Below are 24,278 nucleotides of genomic sequence, written 5' to 3' on the forward strand. Positions count from 1 at the left end.
ATGAAATCCAATCGTAGACGGTGGGCCTCTTCCACTTAGCTCGAAGACACCACCGCATAACTCTGAAACCCACCAAGGTTCATCCTTCCTCTCTGACATGACCTCGCGCTATCAACCTGCTAAATTCCTCGAAATCTTCCAGCGATGCTGCACCGAGCATAATTACTACGAAATCAATAAACCATCCTAGGTTTGTGCCCATTCACTAGCTGTACAAGCCTATTCACTCCTTATTTTACATCTAATAAAAGGTGCGACGGTACATTCCAATCCAAAGTCATGTTGTACGCTTCTTCATATCAAGCAACTCTTTTCTGTTGTATCCAATCTCCCCCATATAATAGCCAATATTCCAAATTAAATTCGTAGACCTAGTCACTGATCACCATGAATCCTAAATCACTCTAAATGTTTCTCACGGCGTGTAGTCATCCTACCACAGAACCCATATGCTACCCTGCCACTATCCCACTTTGGTCATACTCATTCCTTTAAGCAGCTACCCAACTCATGTTTCTCTCTCTTGGCCTTCTAGAAGTTTATCCACCGCAAGACACCTCCCATATGTCCTTCCTCATCCCTAGCCGCCCAATCGTTGCCTTAAGTCAAAATCCATCTTCATAGCCCTCAAACCGATAGGCCGCTACCAATTTTAAACCCCTTCGAAGATCATCTTCCTCGAGTCATCAACACCAGGAACACTGATTAAATTATTAGTTTGAAAATAATTGATGAAAATTACGTTATATTTATATTTAACCGTGTCACAAGAGTATTCCGCTAGCAGGGTGACTACTTCCACTATTCTCATGGGAGCGGGTCGTTCACCTTGGCAGATTAATAGATGCATCTATGGTTCGCGCCATTCAACCCTCGGCAGTGCACAGTTTACTTTTATGTTGGATCGGGCCGAACGACCTCGGTGGTATTTGTGTGTGATAATAAAGTTGGAACTCTTTATAGTTCGTATGGTTTATTTCTTGAAAGGTCACTTGTTTTAAATGAAGAAAGTGCCTTGATTTATCAAATATATTGGAAGGATTTTCCGGTTATTATTCTTGCTTTCGAGCTTGTTGTTATCTATATATATTATGATTTGCAAATTGAACTTCATATTATTATATTGTTGGCCCTAGTAAGTGTCGGAGTTGATTCCTTGTCACTACTTCTTCGAGGTTAGGAGAGATACTTCTGGGTACATATTTTTTATGTACTCACGCTACACTTCTATACTTGATTGTACGTGCGTTGAGGTAGGTGCTTCTGGCCATCAGTCCGGCGCGTAGACTTGACTCCTCAGCTTGAGACTTCCCGATGAGCTTCCCTTTTGAGTTGTTCTGCAATAGCTGGAGTCTCTCTTATGTCTTTATTTTCTTGTCTATTTCTTTTTCAGACAATAAGATAGTATGATTTTTTATACTCTACTAGATTTCTCACATACTTGTGACTCTAGATCCTGGCACACATATTAGTAGACTTATAATTTTTGGTTTACTTTCATGATTTAAATTCATATTTCTTGCTTCTATATATTTATGCTTAAATTTTAAACTCCTAAATTTTTATCAAATAAGGAGAAGTTATCACGTACTTATTATTTAAACAAGAATACACTAGTTGATTAGTGTTGGCTTGCCTAATAATGGTGTTGGGCGCCATCACGGCCTAATATGGAATTTGGGGTCGTGACAACATGGTATCAGATCACTAGGTTCACTTAGGTCTCACAAGTTATGGGCAAACCTAGTAGAGTCTTGCGGATCGGTACGAAGACGTCTGGACTTATCTTCGAGGGGCTATAGGGTGTTAGGAAACTACTCTTTATTCATCTTCTATCGTGCAGTTGATGGTATACTAAATTTCCTTATTCTATTCTCTCACAAACGGTGAGGACGCTTACGACGGACATTCCAAATGCGGGAGAAGCTGCTCTCCCCATTACTAGAGGCCGAGGTAGAGGCCGGGGGAGGGCACCGACCCGAGGTAGGGGATGAGGGCATCCTAAAGATACCCCTGTAGCACCACTGGTGGATCCAGTAGAGGATTCCATTATTGAGGAGCAGGGCGACGTGCTGCCCGCAGCAAAGCCTGCCCCAGCGGATTTCAGGACAACATCGGGATTTCAAGAGGTCATGGGCCGTATGCTGCGGTTCATGGACTCTATGACTCAGGCTGATTTATTTCCGGCAGACCTAGCCATATCTCAGGCAAAAGAGGGAGCACATACCCCTACTGGTCAGGCCCCTAGGCATGTAGCTGTCATATATCAGACTCCGGGTGCACTACCCGCGGGTGGTGCTCAGCCAGTTGTCACAGCAACACCTGAGCCTAGACCAGCTACGAACGGAGATTCATAGAAGCTATTGGACAGATGGACTAGGCTACACCCTCCTATTTTCGGGGGTGAGAGGCATGAGGACCCCCAAGACTTTATTGATCGGTGTAGGGACAAATTGCACAACATCAGGATATTGGAGTCCCATGTAGTAGATTTCACCGCTTTCCAGTTAGAAGGCAGGGCCCGTAGATGGTGGTAGTCTTACCTTCTTGGCAAACCAGCAGGTTCTCCTCCTATGACTTGGGATCAGTTTATACAACTTCTATTGGACATGTATATTCCACACTCTTAAAGGGAAGAGTTGCGGTGTCAGTTTGAGCAGCTCAAGTAGGGTCAGATGTCTGTGATCGATTATGAGGCGAATTTTCTTAGATGTCTCACCACACACTATACTTCCTACAGACGCAGAGAGTTCTTACCGCCCACTAGTTCATCAGGGTTCTTCTAGTGCCTATTTCAATGCCATGCCAGAGAGTTCATATCGCCCACCAGCCATTCAGGTTCTTCTAGTGGGTATTCAAGCCATCAGGGCCAGACTTCGGGACAACAGTCTATGACACAGTGGGGTTATTACGAGTGTGGGGATCCAGTTCACATAAAGATATTTTTTCCAAGACTTCGGGGCAAGGTAGTACAACAGGATCATCAGCTTATGATTACAGCACCAGTCGTCCGTCACCCAGAGGCAAAGGGCAGGCAGGTAGAGGTCGTCCAAGAGGTGGAGGCTAGTCAAGGGAAGGTTAGCCAAGCAGAGGCCAGCCAGCCAACACTCATTCTAGATTCTATGCTTTTTCGACTAGACCAGATGCAATGGCCTTAGATATCGTGATCAAAGATATTATTTTTGTATGCGGTAGGGATGCTTCGGTACTATTTGATCCAGGGTCTACCTATTCATATGTATCGTATCTGTTTGCTCATTTCCTGGATATTCCTCGTGAGTCTTTGGGTACTTCTGTTTATGTGTCCACTCCCGTAGGCGATTCTGTGGTTGTGGATCGGATCTACCGGTCCTGTGTGGTTACATTCTATGATTACGAGACTAGAGCGGACCTCCTGTTACTTGATATGATTGACTTTAAGGTCATGTTGGGCATGGATTGGTTATCCTCATATCACGCCACCCTTGATTGTTATGCCAAGACTATTACTTTAGCAATGTCAGAGTTGCCGAGATTGGAGTGGAAAGGTTCCTCCGTTAGTATATTAGTTAGGTTATCTCTTTTCTGAAAGCTCGACATCTAGTCGAGAAAGGTTGTTTGGCGTATCTAGCATATGTTCGGGACACCACCGTGGAGTCTCTAACTATTGATTTACTGCCAGTAGTCTGGGAGTTTGCCGATGTGTTTCCTTCTGACCTTTTGGGCATGCTGCCAGATCGTGATATTGATTTCTATATTGATTTGGATCAGGGTACCCAACCCGTATCTATCCCATTGTACCGTATGGCTCCGAAAGAGTTGAAGGAGCAACTTGAGGAGTTGTTAGCAAAGGGGTTTGTGAGACCAAGTGTATCTTCTTAGGGTGCACATATGTTATTTGTGAAGAAGAAGGATGGGACTATGCGGATGTGCATTAATTACCGCCAGTTGAACAAAGTCACCATCAAGAACAAGTACTTGTTTCTGCGTATCGATGATTTGTTTGATCAGTTGCAGGGTACTAGGGTGTTTTCTAAGATCGACTTGAGATCGCGGTACCATCAGTTGAAGATTCGGGACTCAGATTTTTCGAAGACTACCTCTGTACTAGATATGGCCATTATGAGTTTCTAGTGATGTCCTTCAGCTTGACTAATGCCCCAACGATGTTTATGGATTTGATGAACCGAGTGTTTAGGCCTTATATTGATTCTTTTGTAATCATTTTTATTGATGACATCTTGATTTACTCACGCAGCCTGGGGGAGCACAAACAACATTTGAGAGTGGTGCTTCAGACATTGAGAGAATAGAAGATATATGCTAAGTTCTCCAAGTGAGAATTTTGGCTAGAGTCTGTGGCATTCTTTGGTTATGTTGCATCAGGAGAGGGTATTAAGGTGGATCCCAAGAAGATTGAGGCTATTCAGAGTTGGCCACATCCTACTTCGGTGATGGAGATCAGGAGTTTCCTGGGATTAGCAAGTTGTTATTGCCGATGCGTGCAGGGATTTTCATCCATTGCAACACCTTTGACTAGATTAACTCAGAAGGGTGCTCCGTTCCATTGGTCCGATTGTGAGGCGAGCTTTTAGAAGCTCAAAACATTTTTGACTACAACACCGATTCTAGTGTTGCCTTCCTATTCGGGGATATATACGGTGTATTGCGATGCTTCACGCGTTTGCTTGATTATGCATAGATGCAGGAGGGGCAAGTTATTGTATATGTTTCACGTCAGCTGAAGATTCATGAGAAGAATTACCATGTGCATGATCTAGAGTTAGCCGCGATTGTGCATGCTCTTAATATCTGGAGGCATTACCTTTATGGAGTGTCATGTGAGGTTTACACTGATCATCGCAGCTTATAGCCTTTGTCAAGAAAAGAGATCTCAATTTGAGGCAGCGTAGATGGCTTGAGTTACTGAAGGATTGTGACATCACCATTTTTATCATCTGGGCAAGGCAAATATGGTCGCGGATGCCTTAAGCAGGAAGGCAGAGAGTATGGGTAGCTTGGCATTCATTTCAGCAGAGGAGAGGCCACTAGGTTTAGACATTTAGTCCTTGGCTAACAGACTTATGAGGTTGGATATTTCAGAGCCTAGCCAAGTTCTTGCATGTGTTGTTGTCCAGTTTTCATTATTGGGATAGATCAAGGATCGATATTTTGATGATCCGCATTTGGTAGTTCTTAGATAGACCGTACTACAGGGTAGCGCCAAGGAGGTTTTTGTTGACAAAGATGGTATTCTGCGACTCCAGGGTCGCCTATGTGTTCCTAATGTCGATGTCTTGAGGGAGAAGATTCTAGATGAGGCACACATTTCATGGTATTCTATTCATCCAGGTGCAGTGAAGATGTATCGTGACCTGAGACAACACTATTGGTGTCGAAAAATGAAGAAAAACATAGTAGAGTATGTCGCTAGGTGCTTAAATTGCCAGCAGGTCAAGTATGAGCACTAGAGGCCAGGTGGCCTACTTCAGCAGATGATTATACCTGAGTGGAAATGGGAGTGCATTACTATTGACTTTGTAGTTGGGTTGCCGCGGACTTTGCAGAAGTTTGATGCAGTTTGGGTCATTGTCGACAAGCTGACCAAGTCGGCACACTTTATTCCGGTTGTGACTACCTATACTTCAGAGAGGTTGGCCTAGATTTATATTCGGGAGATAGTCCGGTTGCACGGTGTTCCTGTTTCCATCATATCATATAGGTGCCCTCAGTTCACTTCGCATTTCTAGAGAGTTGTATAGAGTGAGTTGGGGACCCGTGTAGAGCTTAGCACAACATTTCATCCTCAGACTGACGGACAGCCGGAGCGAACAATTCAGATATTAGAGGACATGCTGAGATCATGTGTGATTGACTTTGGAGGACAGTGGGATGAGTTCTTGCCTTTGGCTGAGTTTGCATAAAAAACAATTATCAGGCTAGCATCGAGATGGATCCATTTGAGGCTTTATATGGTCGGCGATGTCGTTCTCCTATCGGGTGGTTTGAGCCTGGTGAGGCTAAGTTGTACGATACTAATTTGGTGAAAGATGCCTTGGAAAAGGTAAAGTTAATTCAGGAGAGACTTCGTACAGCACATTCTAGACAGAAGAGTTATGCAAATCAGAAGGCGTGGGATGTATCATTCATGGTCGGTGAGAAGGTTCTCTCGAAAGTCTCGCCGATGAAGGGTAATATGAGATTTGGGAAGAAGGGCAAGTTGTGCCCCAGGTTTATAGGCCCATTTTAGGTGTTGAGGCGAGTTGGGGAGGTTGCTTATAAGCTTGCGTTACCTCCTAGCCTATCAGGAGTTCATCTGGTCTTTCACGTGTCTATGTTTTGGAGGTATCTCACCGACTTGTCTCATGTGTTAGACTTCAGTACTATTCAACTAGATGAGAGCTTGGGTTATGAGGAGGAACCAGTTGCTATTGTTGATAGAGAGGATCGCTAGTCGAGATCCAGGAGGATTTCCGCGATAAAGATTCAGTGGAAGGGCCAACCCGTCGATGAGGCAACCTGGGAATCCGAGGAGGACATGCAGAGCAGATATTCACACTTATTCAGCACTTTAGGTATGAATCTAAACCCATTCGAGGACGAGCATTTGTTTAAGAGGTGGAGAATGTAACGATCCGACCGGTCATTTTGCTTTCTAGGACCTCGTTCCCCTAAATAAGACTTATCGTACTTTCTTTTACTGATTTATGAATTGTGGGGATGGTTGGTTCCGAATTTGGAAGAGTTTGGGTTGAAATCGGAACAGTTGGTTCCTTAAGGTTGGCTTAAAAGGCCAAGTTTGACTTCGGTCAATATTTTGAGTAAACGGCCTCGGAATCGAGATTTGACAGTTCCAACAGGTTTGTATGATGATTGATTTCGAACTTAGGTGTTCGGATTGGGTTTTGGATAACCCGAGAGCATTTTGGTGCATAATAGTGAAAGTTGGTTCTTGAAGGGTTTTAGAAGTTCTTTAAATTTGGTTTGGAGCAGGTTTTGGTGATATCGAGGTCCAAACAGAATTTTTGAGACCGGGAATAATTCTGTGATGTCATTTAAGACTTGCACACAAAATATGGTGTCATTCCTAGTAGTATAAATACGTTTCGGCGCAGTGAAAGTAAATTGAAGAACTTCAAGTTCATAAGTTTGATTTAATTGGTTTTAGGGTGTGATTCCTAGTTTTAATGTTGTTTCGGGCATTCCGAGGGTTCGAGTGAATCTGTTTTATCATTCCAAACATGTTTGTATGTTTGGGAAGGGCCCCAGGGGCCCCGAGCGCCAATCAGACGAGGCTTAAACTAAGTTGAAAATTTTGAGCAAGAGCTGAAGCTCCAGCTTCTGTCATAACCGCACCTGCGGTTGGTCAGCCGCAGGTGCGGGCCAAGCACCGTAGAAGTGGCCAAGGAAGGACAACCCAAGCGCCATAAGTGGCTCCCTTTCTGCAGAAGCGGGACCGCAGGAGCGGGAGCCGTCCGCAGGTGCGATGCCAGCCGATCTAGCCCACTTCCGCAGAAGTGGACCCTTGTCCGCAGAAGCGGGGGCGCAGATGCAGCCTAGTGACAGCAGGTGCAGGAAAGCTGGAGGTAGTGCACTTTATTTAGTACGGGACTTAGGCACTTTATAACTCATTTTCACTCCATTGTTGGGCGATTTTGGAGCTTCTTGAGAGGGATTTTCATCTAGCTTTATATGAGTTACGTACTTAGATTATGGGTAGATTAACATGTATAAATTGTGAAAATCATGGTTTTAGATGAAAAACCTAGTGTTTGATAAGGATGAGATTTTCACCACTAAATCGACCATGAAACTTAGTGATAATCATATATTTATGTTCCTTAGGTTATGGGTAACAACTTCTTTCGAAAATTTCCGGAATCCGAGCATGTGGGCCGGAGGGTGAATTTAGGAATCTTGCCTTTGGGATTGGGTAATCACTTTAATAGTTAGAATATAAACTTTTGAGCCTATAATGATTGGTTTTTACACTATTTGAATAGTTTCAGATTGTTTGGCTCCAATTTGAGGGTTTGAGCGCATTCTTGAGTTGGAAGTAGGCTTGAAACGAGGTAAGTCTCTTTTCTAACCTTGTAAGAGGGAAATTTCCTCATAGATGAACTTAATTAATAAATTATTAATTATGGGGGCTACGTACGCACGAAGTGACGATAGTCCGTACGTAGCTATTGTCCTTGTTATGTCTGGGTAGTTCTAGACATACACCGAGCTTTGTGGGTATAGTTATCTGATTATATTTGTTGAATTACTCTGAATGAAACTATGTTGGGAATTTTAAGATTTCAAAGGTTTCAAGTAAATTATTATTTTGAAAATAATTGAGGAAAATTACATTATAGTTATATTTAACCGCGACGCAAGTATATTCCGCGAGCGGGGTGACTATTTCCACTATTCTCATAGGAGCGGACCGTTCGCCTTAGCAAATTAATAGATGCATCTATGGTTCGTGCTGTTCGACCCTTGGCAGTGCACAATTTACTTTTATGTTGGATCGGGCCGAACAACCTCGGTGGTATTTGTGTGTGATAATAAAGCTAGAACTCTTTGTAGTTCGTATCGTGTGTTGCTTGAAAGGTCACTTGTTTTAAATGAAGAAAGTGCCTTGATTTCTCAAATATATTAGAAGTATTTTCCAGTTATTATTCTTGTTTTCGAGCTTGTTGTTATCTATATATATATATTATGATTTGCAAATTGAACTTCATATTATTATATTGTTGGCCCTAGTAAGTGTCGGAGTCAATTCCTCATCACTACTTCTTCGAGGTTAAGCGAGATACTTACTGGGTACATATTTTTTTGTACTCACGCTACACTTTTGTACTTGATTGTACAGGTTTTGAGGCAGGTGCATCAGGCCATCAGTCCGGCGCGTAGACTTGACTTCTCAGCTTGAAACTTCCCGATGAGCTGCCTTTTTAAGTTGTTCTGCAGTAGCTGAAGTCTCTCTTATGTCTTTATTTTCCTGTCTATTTCTTTTCCAGACAGTAGGAAAGTATGGTTTTATATATTCTACTAGAATGCCCCCATACTTGTGACACTAGGTCCTGGCACACACATTAGTAGACTTATGATTTTTGGTTTACTTTCATGATTTAAATTCGTATTTATTGCTTCCCTATATTTATGCTTAATTAGTGTTGGCTTTCCTAACAACGGTGTTAGGCGCCATCACGGCCTAATATGGAATTTGGGGTCGTGACATCGCTGGCACATGAACACCCTCTCAAAGAAGCACCCGGCTAAATCACTTTCTTTGCATATCACCTCTACACGAAGCATACATCCTGAGTCTTCCCAAAGCCTGAACATAAATTGATAAGGCCAATTATAGCACACATTCTTCAAATCCCTTGCTCAAATCACCATTGATGTTCTCTTTGCTTAGTCGTAATAACCCACCAATACACCGATAACCAAGAACCTCACAAATAGATAACCATGCAATTCAATCATAGGCGGTGGGCCTCTCCCACTTAGCTCGAAGCCACCACCGCATAACTCTGAAACCTACCAAGGTTCATCCTTCCTCTCTGACATGGCCTCGCGCTATCGACCCGCTAAATTCCTCAAAATCTTCCAATGATGCTGCACTGAGCACAATTACTACAAAACCAATAAACTATCCCGGGTCCGCTCCCATTCACCAGTTGTACAAGCCCATTCACTCCCTATTTGACATCTACTAAAAGGTGCGACGGTACATTCCAATCCAAAGTCATGTTGTAACCTTCTTCATATCAAGCAACTCTTTTCTGTTATATCCAATCTCTCCCGTATAATAGCCAATATTCCAAATTAAATCTATAGACCTAGTCACTGACCACCATGAATCCCAGATCACTCTAAACTTTTCTCACGGCGTGTAGTCATCCTACCACAGAACCCATATGCTACCCTACCACTCTCCCACTTTGGTCATACTCATTCCTTTAAGCAGCTACTCAACTCCTGTTTCTCACCCTTGGCCTTCTAGAAGTTTATCCACCGCGAGACACCTTCCACATGTCCTTCCTTATCCCTCGCCGCCCAGACATTGCCTTAAGTCAAAATCTATCTCTATAGCCATCAAACCGATAGGCCGCTACCAACTTTAAACCCCTTCGAATATCATCTTCCTCGAGTCATCAACACCAGGAACATCAATTAAATCTTAAACCACCGCACACCACGATCTTTGATAGCCGATTCTTCGGCACTATTTCACACTACTCTTCCCCAAAGGCGAATTGAATAAAACCATAACACCTACAAACTTAACGTATTCAATAAGGACAAGGACACTACATCACCAATGTAAATTCCACCACGCTCGAAAATACCAAATCTCATTATTCCATCAACCCAAACCTGAATATTCATATGCCAATTATTCTTTCTCCGCCGGAAATAAAATATTGAATCTCTGAATCATGCACTGAGTAAAACTCCTTTCAGGTCATTCACTGCCCCAACACATAGATAAGCATCCCACCATCACATCAATATTATATGATAACTACTCATGAGTATCATAGCAACATGTGCATAGCCTCAAAGTTATCATATGTACAACTACTAAGCAAAAATGACAGAATATCCTTCCGCAAGGCGACGACAATAGCCCAATCAACTACGCAAGGAGAAAGATCTCGTACCGCATCTTTAGTACCTTTACAGTTCCTCAATCTACGATCAATAGCAAGTGCTTCACGCCGCATAAAATTGAATAGGAAGATATAAAGGCATAAGTCTCAAAGGAATCAAATCGCACGATGAGGAATCAAGAAGGGAAGTGCTCCTAACAGCCCTGTAGTCTCTCGAAGATAAGTACAGACATCTCCGTACCGATCCGCAAGACTCTACTAGACTTGCTCATGACTCGTGAGACCTATGTGAACCTAGAGCTCTGATACCATGTTGTCACGACCCAAAATCCATTAAGGGTCTTGATGGAGCCGGACACCTCTGTCAAGTAAGCCAACACTAAATAGTTAATTAAATTCTCATTTTAATATTTTTGAAATCATAAATTTCCTTTATTTTAACTAGCAAAAAGATAAACTTTGCAGAATAATATATAATATTTTCAAATCTTAATACTGAATATCTCATAATCATCTCAGAACCCGGTGTCACAAGTGCATGAGCATTTACTAGGAATTAAAATACAAAACAATAACTGTCCGAAATATAAGGTTGGACAGAAGAGGAAATACAAATACTTTGAAAGAGACTCTGCTGGCTGCGGATCGTCTCATAGGATGCAGCTCACCTAAGTCTCCGTATCAACCATGTCCCTGCGCCCTCTAGGCCACTAGACATACATGTGCCTATACAACAAAAATGTACAGCAAGTGTAGTATGAGTACGAAAATAACGCGTACCCAGTAAGTATCCAGTCTAACCTCGAAGAAGTAATGACGAGGGGTCAACTTCAAAACTTACTAGTGGTCCAATAATATCAGGTACAGTAAAGAAGTGAATGAATATGAGACAAAGTAAATATATGAAACAAACAAGTATAAAATACGTGGCACAATTCTCCTCTTTATAATTTTACTCGAGCTCTAAACTAGCAAGTTCCCTTTGTAACCGGAGCATATATATATTGATATAGTGGATTTAATCAAAGAAGTTGTCATGATTCAAATCACGGAGAATCCCTCAGATACACTGGCTTCTTGCCAAATATTCCATGATTTCATGTATTTAACTCACTATGTGCCGGAATTACTTACCTCATAATGATGATGAACCCCCTCTTCAAAGGCTCCAAAAATCGCCCCTCCGGAGTGTAAATGTGAGAAAAATGAGCCAAAAACCCATTTTTTATAAAACACACTCCCCAACCTGACCTCTCGCACATGCGGTCTATCAGTCGCTTCTGCGGCTATGCACCTGCGAAAATTCCCATCGCAGGTGCGGTTTCGACTAAACTCAACCACGTTGCTTCTGTGGGCTGAATCCGCTCATTTGGTTCACTTCTGCGGAGCCCCGATCGCTCCTGCGGTCTCGCTTCTACGGGAGTTGTGTCGCACTTGTGCCCCAGCCAAGCCCAGTCCGATTCTGCTTCTGCAGCTTCCTTCCTGCTTCTACAGTCTCGCACCTGCGGTGTCCAATCCGCAGGTACGATTACACCAACAGTCCTCAACTTCAGCAGGTCTTCAACTTTAAACCTTGATCTGTTAACCATTCAAAATCAACCCGAGGCCTTCGGGACGTCAAGCAAACATACCAACAAGTCCTAAAATACCATACGAACTTAATCAAACCCTCAAATCACATCAAACAATGCTAAAAATCACGAAACGCCCTCCAATTCAAACATAAAGAACTTGAAACTTCAATTTCTACTTTCGATGCTGAAACCCATCAAATCACGTCCGATTGACCTTAAATTTTGCACACAAGTCACATTCGATATTACAGACCTGCTCCAACTTTCGGAATCAGATTCTGACCTCAATATCAAAAAGTCAATTTTCGATCAAATTTCTCAAAACCTTCAAATTTCTAACTTTAGCCAAACGACTCCAAAATGACCTACGGACCTCCAAATCTACTTCCAGACGCGCTCCCAATACCAGAATCACCATATGGAGCTATCCCCAAACTCGGAATCCCAAACAGACATTGATTACTTTGAAATGTACTTCAACCCAAATTTATGAAATTCTTCCAAAATGCCAACTTCCACAATAGGCGTCGAAACGCTCTCGGGTCATCCAAAACCCGATCCGAATATATGCCCAAGTCCGAAACCATCATACAAACCTACTGGAACCTTTAAATTTCGATTCCGAGGTCATTTAATCAAAAATCTATCCTTAATCAATTCTTCCAACTTAAAGCTTCCAAAATGAGAATTCTCTTTCCAAATTGACTCCGAACTCCCTGAATTTCAGTTCCGACCACGCGTACAAGTCATAATAGCTGAAGTGAAGTTACTCATGGCCTCAAACCACCGAACGACGCGTCAGATCTCAAAACGACCGGTCGGGTCGTTACATTTTTATGCGGATGCATCCTGAAATAACAGTGTAGATGATGGTGAATGTTTATTGAATTTTTATGTTCTCCGACTAATTTTTATTCAGTTGATTAAGGAAGTAGATAGACCTTTTGTTTGAAAGATAAATGCTAAATATGTCAGCTTTAAAACATGGATTAGAAAGAGAGAAAAAGTGATTTGCAGTTAAAATGGAGATAGATGATGTAGAACTCATGCACAAGTAATGCTAAGGTACCTTTAGTGGTAGCAAATGGATTGTTGGGTTGTATTTGGGCTAGTTTAAATAGGTTGATCATTAAATGGGTCATTGCCTAATCATGCTCAAAGTTCACTTGGATCAAGATGGACTGGGTCAATATGGACTAAACAATAGGTCGTAACCCAATCCGCCCAAATTGACTCAAATCTTGCAATATTCTCAACATTTAAACAAGCATATACAAAAATTATCTTATGTTTTGGAATAAATATCAATTCATACCAAATGATTTCTTTCTTCAATTTATGTGGGGTGGGGGTAGGGGAGGTGGCTGGGGTGGTGGGAGTTGGTGGAGATGGAGAATGTTAAAAAAAAATTGGAAAATATTTTCCCTTCTCTTTCTCTTGATGGGGAAAATATTTTTCAAATATTTAAACCAATCAAACATGAAAAATTAGAAAATATTTTCTAGCACATGGGTCAAGATAGAACTATAAGATTGAGCATAAAAATGGTCAAGGTTGGACATCATCATGGGTCTATTTGGCTGATGATTTTTGATGGGTTAACATGAACTAGCCCAAAACAACAAAATTGTTCTAACCCGAACCCATTAAAACTTGGGCGAGTTAAATAAAGGAATTTTTACCTCCTATAGCAAAGGTTAACACCTTATTTATTTTAAACAAATACCATTTAAACAAATTATATTCTATAGATACCTTTTAAGGTTTATAGCAAAATATTTAATTTTGGTTACCTCCTAGCCCTAAGCCACTAAATACGCTATTCAGTTACACTATTTTCTTTCTCTCTCTACTTTGATATATCTCATTCTCTTCCCTTATCCCATTAAAATTTCCGCTCTCCTCCTCCTTCTAATGGCATCTTCTCAACTGAAAAATCCAGCGACCAGCAGCACAACAACAACATACCCTAACCTGAAGACCCAATCATGTCGAAGCAAATCCACGAAATCGTTGGTGATTATCTCGTTGTATTCCATCATTGAAGACCCAATCTCACCAAGTTTACAATGCTTGACTTCATCACATATTTATCTTTCATTGATGCTTGGACTTCATTCCATGCGGATAACTAGACAAGCAGCCAATTAAGTTTCGATTTAATATTCTGTAAGTTCCGGTTCAATTAGCGTTCTGCAAGATCTTTGAAGATGGAAGGACTATTTGGCTACAAGGCGGGAATTAGGGTTTGTTCTTGAGCAAAGATGACGGAGTTTTGGGGCTGAGCAACTTGATTTTCTGTTAATATATTTCAATGTATTTTCAACGTATCATGCTGTATTTTCATGTATTTTATTGTATTCATTGTCTTTTTTCTATTATAATTTAATGTATCTCGTTGTATTCCGTGTATTTCATTGTATTCCTTGTCTTTTTTTTCATTATTTTTTCAATGTATCCCATTGTATTCTATGTATTTTATTGTATTCACTGTCTCGCTATATGCCATGAATGTATTCATATATTTTTTAATTAATATAATTTATGTATTCAGATGTATTATATAATTTCTCTGAAGATTGCTATATGTTTGGGGTATTTTTCAGTTGAAAATCTTTTTTATAACCAGAAATACAAATTTTGTGTGTTATAATTGAGTTTATTGAGTTATATTAGGTATCGATTATGTTAATTGATACACTTTCCGTTTAAAAATAGTGTAAGCCCCTGTTTTACGCCGTGAATACAGTCGAATACAGTAATTTGTCCAGCTGTAATCCCATGTTTCACGCGATGAATATAGTCGAATACACTAGAATACAACAACTGATTAGCTGGACTTCCCTGATTCACGCCTATTTTTGCTACTGTATTCATGAATACAATAGCTTAAATACATCAAATACATCTTATAACCACAGAAAAGATATCTATAATCCGTAATATAGCAAATGATAACTATAGATGACTAATTACTACTAAAAGATAGTGCTTTATGAAAATTTCCCTTAAATAAAATGGGTTTGGATTAGTTTTGCGTACCTTTAGTGGATTTTCAATATGAGGCCTTTTTCATTGAATGAAAATCCTATTGCACGAGTGTTCTACCACTTTCCAAAGGGTGAAATTAAAAAATAGCCAGATTCACAAATGGTCATTCAAAAATAGCCATATTTTTAAAAGTAATCAAAATTTAGTCATTTTTTATGTAAAGATAAATCTGAACGAAAATACTGTTCAAAATTCGGAAAAATACTCTAGTATAATATACTGGAATTCTAGTATATTATACTGGAGTTCCGCTATAACATACTGAATCTCCAGTATAATATACTGGAGTTCCAGTATAATATACCGATCCAACAGAGTATTATACTGGAACTTTCCGCGTATTGAAGTTCCAACATAATATGCTGAATTTCATACACAGGTGCACCGATTTCTAATATATTATGCTGGAATTTTCCGTGTTGTAGCAAAATAATAGCTATTTTTAAATGACCAATTCAAAAATTGACTAGTCCGTGCTATTTTGACCTTTCCAAAAGGCCCTTCGTGACTAATCAAGGTCCGACATGATCTGCAAGGCGAAGTAACACCAATTTCTAACTGGTAAGCTGCAATAACAACTTACTAGCAAATAAAGCAGAGAACTTTTTGTTTTTTTCTATTAGAGTAGTGAAAGTCGCAAGCTTATTGTAGTCAGTCCTAAGGAAAAAACCTCGGTACTTGCTATTATCCCGCATATACTGATACTATCCCACTCTGACCTAGCTGCTATCATTAAAGGTAAGTAACATAAATAAAACTTTTCCAAGGAACATAATGTATGAAAGGGAAGGAGCATCCTTTATTTCCAAGCTTTATTTCTATTATAATTTATTCCTTCCCCCCCCCCCCCCCCACACACACACACACAGAGTTGTTCATTTTTGGGGTGCATCGACCCGGGGAACTTTGAGGACAACTCTTTTCTTTTGAAAATAAAATAAAATAAGTTTTTCTATTATATTGAGGGATCAAGGAAGGGAAAGGGAAAAGGGGGACAGTGAATTGAACCAATATTAATCCAGAAGAACAAGTAAAATCTCTGTTTCCTTGTATTACAAGAAAGTAAAACATTGTACCAAAGCTTTCTATTAGTGCTAGGAAAGTTAGAACACATTGCAATCATGTTAAACTGTGCATTTTTCTTTGATAACTCCATTGGGAGTATCAGTAATCACAGTCAAAGTAGGCTTCTCATTTGTGAGAACTTCAACAGGTATCAGAAGAGGCTCCAAGGAATCTACAATATCTCTCATTAAAGGTCGTGCTTTTGGGTTGCGATTTAGGCAATGATAAGCAAGCATTGCAGCTTTATGAACAGCTTTTATGGGATAATCTCCATCGAGTCTTGGATCTATAACGTTGAGCAACTTTTTCTTTTCTCTAAGCAATGGTAGAGCCCAATCAGTAAGGTTTTGTTCTCGGGCTGGTTTGGATTTGTCAAGTGATTTTCTTCCTGTAAGAAGCTCGAGTAGAACTACACCAAAACTATAAACATCACTCCTCGGAGTCAAATGACCTGCAGATAAAGTGCAGGCATTAACTGTGATAAAGATATAGAAACAACATTAGGTGAACCTGTGAATATCATTCAAGGATGATAGTATGACTATTCCTGATTCGAGGGTCTATCGGAAGCAGCCTCTCTACTCCTCCGGGTAGGGGTAAGGTCTACGTATACACTACCCTACCCAAACCCCACTTGTGGGATTCCACTGGGCTGCTGCTGTTGTTGATGACAGTATGACTATCATGATTCTGTCGGCACTTCTTTGCCAAAGACATCAACTATGTATTTTCAGCTTCGACACTTCTATCCGAACACATAACTACGTATTCTTAAATTCAATCCAGCATTTAAAAAGTGCTTCTCATCATGTGGTGCTTAAAAGATCCTCAAATTTAGCTAAGCCAAAGGGCTCTATGCTGTTTTAATCGGATGTTATTTTGCACATATGCTATTAAGAGAGACGATAGGTTTCTAAAGAAAGATTAGCTTACCTGTCATAATATATTCAGGGGCAGCATATCCATAGGTTCCCATTATGCGAGTAGAAACATGAGATTTGTCCCCAACTGGTCCATCTTTTGCCAGGCCAAAATCAGAGAGCTTAGCATTGTACTCCTGTATGTGTAAAAAACTTCCGCGTATTATCCCTCAAAGCTGAAAAAATTGGCATGAAATGATGCATGAATGAAATTTAGATGTAGAAAACTTACCACATCTAACAGGATATTAGATGTCTTAAAATCACGATAAATTACAGGTTTCTCGGCTTCATGCAGAAAAGCAAGTCCTTTAGCTGCACCAAAGGCAATCTTCATTCTAATGGACCATGGAAGAGGAAGTAACACTCCTGCAACCAAAAAAACCTCGCATAAGCATCGTGGCATCTAATACGACTAACCAAAAACCAAAGGCAAATTTCAAATTTGAAAACAGGATAACGTAGATAAGAAACATCCATTCATGTAAATATAAGCGCAACTTAATCAATACTACCGTTTACTAAACACTCTTGGTAAATCTCGAAATAAGTAGTTCCCATCAACCTTTCTAATGAGGGAACATATCTTGAGGAATCTATGCTTCAGAAACAATTCAAATGCTTTAAAAGTTTGTTCTCTGCTTCAAATGTATAGTCTACAAGGTAAAGGTAAAAAACCAAGTGGTAACATAAGAAAATGTAATTCTGATTATATTACAAGAAGAGATTCTAGGCATGCTGACTGCAGATAAATTTGAAAGCTAGTTGTCCAGATTCCAACATTTTCTTGATCAAGCCAATGCGGAAAACAACTTGTATTATCCTCAAACGGTAGAGGGGAAATTAATTATGAAAGAGGAGTCATAAAGATATAAATTCTTTTTCTTCTTTAAGAAAATTAGTGTTCAAGAACCCTGTCCAATAAGGTGAGCAACATGATAACTTAATGCTTGAGCAATGGATAGAACTTATGCAAAAATATACCAATCATTTTAGGGTAAAAGGTACTCAAGTATGCAGGTGAAATTCTTGAAATAGACATGTCTTACAAATTAATTTTCATTTTACACTTTCTCATATAGAAACAGAAAGAAGGGAGCCTTGGCGTAACTGGTAAAGTTGCTGCCATGTGACCAGAAGGTCATGGGTTCGAGCTGTGAAAACAGCCTCTTGCAGAAATGCAGGCTAAGGATGTGTACAATAGACCATTGTAGTCTGGCCCTTCCCCGGACCCCGCGCATAGGGGGAGTTAGTGCACCGGGCTGTTTTTTTTTTTTTTTAAAGCAGAAACCATGTAAGATTAAAAGGTTTTCTCCAGAGGAGAAAGTTTTCTTTTGCAGTGAAGAGTAGGGGATCACGATTAGTCATTACACAAAATGACATTGATTGAATAGGGTCAAAAAGGGGCCACATATGCACTGATCCAGAATATCATGGAAAAGCTTTTCTTTTCCTTCTTTTTCCCTTTTGCTTTTACATTTTAGGAGGTATTCAAGACAACATTATTTGAAAGTAGCTCCACTTAAAGATACTATCATAGTTTACGCTTGTCCAATGGTCCCCCTTAGGCAAAACTGTCACTTCCCATGCCTGAGAAAAATGAACACTAATCATAGCATAGCTTAATGGGAAATGATATCATGAAAGTACATCCAGACTCATGTTAGAGCTTGGAGATAGAGGGTAGGACGGATTTCAAATTAGAGTACGGGCACGCCAAGTTAAAAAAAATAATAGTTAGGTGGAAGGCTTAGGAGGAATGGGATCAGGATGCACTTCAAAAGTTTTTCCTAATGTCCAGATCAGCCAATCTCCGAATGTGTCTCGAACAACTTTCTTCTAAAACCCTTTCAGTATTATGAATACAGATCATGAAAATGAACATCTAAAGTATAACATTCTAGAAAACGAACTGAAAATACTTACTCGAGAACAAATTGTTTTCTACACTTCCCCGAGCCATATACTCGTATATAAGAACCCGATGATCAGCTTCACAGCAGTAACCGATCAACTTTACCAAGTTTGGATGCGAAAGTTGGCCAAGAAATATCACTTCAGCCTAACAGATGCAAAAAAAGAGGAGTGAAAAATCTGTTCAGACAATTAGAGAAAACTTCAAAACCTCATGCAAATTTTTTTGTCAGGCTAATTACCAGCCATTCCCTGTGGCCTTGATAACTATTATCTCCATCATGAACCTTAACAGCAACTGTAATTTGTTGGAATCCTTCCCTTAAATCTTCAGTAATATATCCTTTATAAACATTACCAAATCCTCCTCCCCCCAGCATGTAATCTTGTCTAAAGTTGCCAGTCATTATCTTAAGTTCATCGAAAGAGAACGCAATCAATGGATTTGTAGCTGAACTACGGCGCAAGTCTTCTACTTCTTCAGGATTTGAAGGCATCTTAGTATGATCTATCCTTGCTTTTTGAGATGGACTATGACCCTTAGGAGACTCTGAAAGGAAGTTAAAGTGCAAAGCGATATATTCACCATTGTTAACATTTATTTGAATAGTTCATGAATCAAGAAGACAACTTTTAAGTGGTTTATCTCTTTCTCAAATTACCTATCAAGTAAAGCATCAGATAATCTAATGACGTGAGAAACCTGGTAAAAAGCTCTAATTAAAATATTGTGCATGTTAAGGATGCAACATAAAAAATTCTGTTTTATAGTGTTATTCCAGATCACATTGATTAAACAATTTAAATAACATGCACCACATTAGGCCCTTTCCCGAACCCTGTGTGAACGCGAGATGCTTTGTGCACCGGGCTGCCTTTAAATAACATGCATCTTCTTTTGATATTCAGCTAAAAAAATTAAATTGACACCAAAAATGAAAGCTACCTGTTAATTTAAAATAGAAAATAATTGATTCGAGAACATAAAACTTAGTAGGTCCTGTAGACTGTTTAGTCACAAAAATGCAGCAATTACTCTAAAAATTATAAGAAAACCATTCCGTTTAAGTACATATTATGCAGAGTAAAGATTTTTTCCACTCCAACCTATAAACTGTTCATGTCAAATTTGAAACATCCTTATCCATTTCATGGAAAGAAAAGCCATTTCATTCAAGTACATATTATGCAACATAAAGATTTTTTTCCCCTCTTAATATCTGAACCGTGAAGGGGAGACTTGGCGTAACTGGTAAAGTTGTTGTTATGTGACTGGAGGCCACGGGTTCGAGACGTGAAAATAGCCTATTGCAGCAATGCAGGGCCTGGCCCTTCCCCGGACCCCGCACATAGCGGGAGCTTAGTGCACCGGGCTACCCTTTTGGCCTCTTAATATCTGAACCGTCCATGAGTGAAAAGTTAAGCAAATTATAAGGTGCATAATTTCGATAGGATTGATATATATATAACAAAATTGGTACTCAAGGGCTAAAGAGTTCTCCTCTTGAGGCATACATAGATGAACCAAAAAGAAGAAAACAGAAATTATAAAGGCAGAGCACTTGCAATTTGCAAAGCTTTTGAATTTTGCAGTGGACTGAAAGTCTGAAACTAGTATATGAATTGACAGTTGAAACTATAAAGTCCAATTCTATTATTAAGAGTTAAAAGATGAAAAGGTAAACTTTAATCAAGGATATGTTATAGGATTTGAAACAAAGTAGTAAAATTAATTAAATAAAAGCCAAAAGATGAAAAAGAAAACCAGTATATAGAAGAGTCTTGAAAGCAGAAACCCCTTTCTTTTTTCTATTGCAGTTCTTGCCAAGTATAAGGAAACTATTGAAAATCCAAATACTTAGAAAATAAACGTGGAAAAGAGAAAAGAATCTTAATATATTCTTTATCTTAGAGTGTGTTAAAATTTAAAAACACTACTATTTATTACTGTAGAAAATAAAGGGAACATTGGAAAAATCGTCCAAGAATAAAGATCATTAAAAGAGCCAATAAAAAATAAATTAAGACCAAGAATTATTAAAAAGAGAACTAAATACAACATAGGAGTCGCAAAAGCCAGAGAATTATTAGTCCTCTGCTTTGGAAAAACAAAATGAATACGTCAGAGCGAAAAATAGCAGAAACAGAAACATAGAATATATAGATAAAACATAGTGAGCTAATGATCAAATACAAAATAGAAGGAAACAAGACTTTAGGAGAAAGACTGACCAGATTTTGCATTAGAAGAGACTCTGTATATTGAAGGTTGCCCTCCACAGCAGCAATTACCCATTTTAGAACACAGCCAAAGTAATTAAACAAACCCCACTTTCTCAAAAACCGAACCGACCCATTACAACTCACAAAAAAACCAGGCTAAAAACGCAGATAAACAAGATAATTAGCCTAAAACCAAAGAAAAAGAAAAGATTTTCAGAGGGAAAGAAGTGGAAAAAGTGAATGGGAACTCAATGAAGAAATGAAGTAACTAATAATAGTAGCTAGTTCGTTGCATATTTGAGTGTGAAAACTGAAAATGGATTTTATTTCTTTTTCAAGGTGACAATGATGGAGAGAAATGAGAAGAAAGTGGGGGGTTTGTGAGTGGAAGTGGTGTTGTGTTGTCTTTAACAAGAGAAGGCTAGTTGTATTGTTGTTGGGATTTTTTTGTGCGCCTTCACTTTCACTATTTCTGTTGGGTGATCTTAGTGCGTCCACCCTATTTAAAATGGAAAAAAGAAAACTTATTCAGACTTTTATATTCTTATCAAATCATATATCTATATCTATATTATATTAAAAAAAAAGTAGTGAAGCATGTGGTTAAAACAAGTGACAATCTAAAATGAAGTCACTTGACAATTGTAAGACAACATTAATAATTATAAATTATAAATTGAACATAATTAATGGAAGTAGTTTAATGAATCCTTTACATAATCTAAATAGATCGTAGAAAAATCTATATTTTTTTTTCTTCAAAGTGAGAAAATAAAGTAAGCATTAATTAGAGAAAAGAATATAAGAAAATAGTATTAAACATAGGCAGAATTGATAGTTAATATAATATAGATTTTATATCATTGTAAAATATTATATCTTCTATATTATTTCTTTAAGTACAATCTATGCAAAAGCTTTTTCCTTTTGAATAAACGTTCTTCAAAATTTTTAAATTAATACTTTGAGTAAATATAGGTAGGAGAAAAAGGTATGAAATATTCTATTGACATTATCGTAAAAATGAAAGAAAAAATTTCTTTTTGAAACATGTGATAGACTAAAAGTCCAATAATAACTAAAAGAAAAAATCATTATGGCATAATAATATATGATCACTGATATGTAAATCTATATAATTAAAGTTACAAAAATCATACCAATTTTACAAGTCTTTCATCACACAAATAAGGAAAAGATTAGGTAAAGTTTTAATTTACCTTTAATTTTAAACTTAAATAAATCTAGATTTTGATTTACGGATGTTGATGCACAGGAATAAGGAGATCATAAATAAAGATATTTGGACTACCGATTGACTTTATTGAAGTTCAGTATAATTATCATTTTTTCAATGGTATTATTTATTCTAATCTATATTTAAAAAATTAATTAATTATCCTCATTATTACTGGAAGATGTTTGAAATAGATGAAGTGTTTTATGTTTTTCTATATGAAAACTTAAATACCACATCATACGTGGTAATCGGTTGAATCATATGAGTCCACTATTATGTAAACTAGCAAAAGCATTTTAATGTCGTCCAACAAAGAAAATAAGTTATACAAAAGAAGTATTGGTTGTAGTCTGGACATCGTTTATTATGGAAAAATATATTTTTGTTCCTTAAAATAGTTTTGAGGCTCTTTTTTACGGTTAAACTTAGTTATATCATATTGGAATGGTTAAGATTGTTGGACTGTATTCCTTAAATAGCTTTTCAAAGTAATAATCTTAAATCGCATCTTAATCATATATGTAAGCGAGATGATGATAATGATGGATTGGGTGACAAAAATTAAAGAACTTAAACCGAGTGTGTCATATTATTTGCTTAAAGAAGGTTTCATAAGAAGTGAGTTTTTCCATTTGAAGTTGTAGAAAATAAAGCGCTAAAAGTTACCGAGGGCCGATAACCCCTACCAAAAGGGTAGGTCTGTCTATGTATCAAAGGATTATGGTGGGATGAATAAGATACATTTACCTTTAATTAGGGTTTCAGGTTAGGGATGAGGAAATTTTTGGTACAAAATACTTTCCTCTTTAATTGGCTTTACGTAGCACGAATACGAATTAATTGCGGCCGCGATACGAAAATCAAATGCCGTATGAAAAATTAAAAGAAAAATTACATTTAAGTTTCATGGTTAATTCTCTGCGCTGACTGTGTAATTTTTTTTCATAGTAGGTAAAGCAGACATGCAACAAAAGATAACTTTCTATATCAGATCTGATTTGTTAACATATAAAAAGAATAGTAATCTGCAATAATCGATTAAATTTGCACTGATGGTATAAGAATCCTTATGTCATTAGTTATACTCCCTTCGGTCCACAATAAGTGATCAATTTGCTTTTTTATTTTGGTCCAAAATAAGTGTTCATTTATATAATTAAGAAAGAATTTAATTTGTTTTTACAAAATTACCCTTATGTACATATCCCTAAAAAGTTTTCTTACTCCTCACATTAAATATTTAAGGCAAAATACCTTATCACTCCCCTAAACTTGTCACGGATTATTAGTTACAAACTTAAACTATTCGTGATCTTAATTACCCGCCTCAACTAGGCCTTTTGAGAGCCATTACCCCCTCTAGACGCTGATGTGGCAAATTGTGTGGGTGCACTTGCCTGCCACATGGATTTTTCTGTATATGTGGCATTTTTTTGAAAAATAAAATATATATTTACCTTTTTAAGTGTGTTAAAACTTGGATAGAACTATATTATTTAGGCTAAATTTTTTTAGTTGGCTAAAATAATAAAGTTTTAGTTAATCTTTTTTTGAATTTGACATGAAAATAAAGATTTATACAATTGAAATAAATAGTCAAGACATCTAAACAGTTATAAAAATACATAGTTTGAAATTAATTGTTTTGGCTATAATTTTTTATTTAGCTCTAAATTATGGTGCTCTAAAAATATACTTTTTA

The 24,278-nt window shown here is 38.3% G+C and overlaps 1 protein-coding gene across 1 annotated transcript; it reads right to left on the reverse strand.

Moving 5' to 3' along the window:
- Window positions 1-16,193: 16,193 nt before the first annotated feature.
- Window positions 16,194-21,781, reverse strand: LOC104234007 (probable serine/threonine-protein kinase PBL16). The gene is made up of 6 exons (XM_009787497.2): window positions 21,346-21,781; window positions 19,356-19,663; window positions 19,126-19,261; window positions 17,432-17,568; window positions 17,213-17,336; window positions 16,194-16,730 (listed from the first exon to the last, which is right to left on the reverse strand). Exons 1-6 carry the CDS (start codon window positions 21,407-21,409, stop codon window positions 16,339-16,341), a joined length of 1,161 nt encoding a protein of 386 aa, XP_009785799.1. The 5' UTR covers window positions 21,410-21,781; the 3' UTR covers window positions 16,194-16,338.
- Window positions 21,782-24,278: the final 2,497 nt, after the last annotated feature.

The sequence above is a fragment of the Nicotiana sylvestris genome, chromosome 9 (assembly GCF_000393655.2).
Source record: "Nicotiana sylvestris chromosome 9, ASM39365v2, whole genome shotgun sequence".
Taxonomy (NCBI): Eukaryota; Viridiplantae; Streptophyta; class Magnoliopsida; order Solanales; family Solanaceae; genus Nicotiana; species Nicotiana sylvestris.

What these genes read in the sequence shown, in the direction of transcription:
- LOC104234007 (XM_009787497.2), bottom strand. Translation starts at nt 21,409, where the DNA reads ATGGGTAATTGCTGCTGTGGAGGGCAACCTTCAATATACAGAGTCTCT. An exon ending in AAGGCCACAGGGAATGGCTG is followed by an intron (nt 19,262 to 19,355) that starts GTAATTAGCCTG and finishes TGCATCTGTTAG; the next exon opens with GCTGAAGTGATATTTCTTGG. An exon ending in CTAATATCCTGTTAGATGTG is followed by an intron (nt 17,337 to 17,431) that starts GTAAGTTTTCTA and finishes TTACACATACAG; the next exon opens with GAGTACAATGCTAAGCTCTC.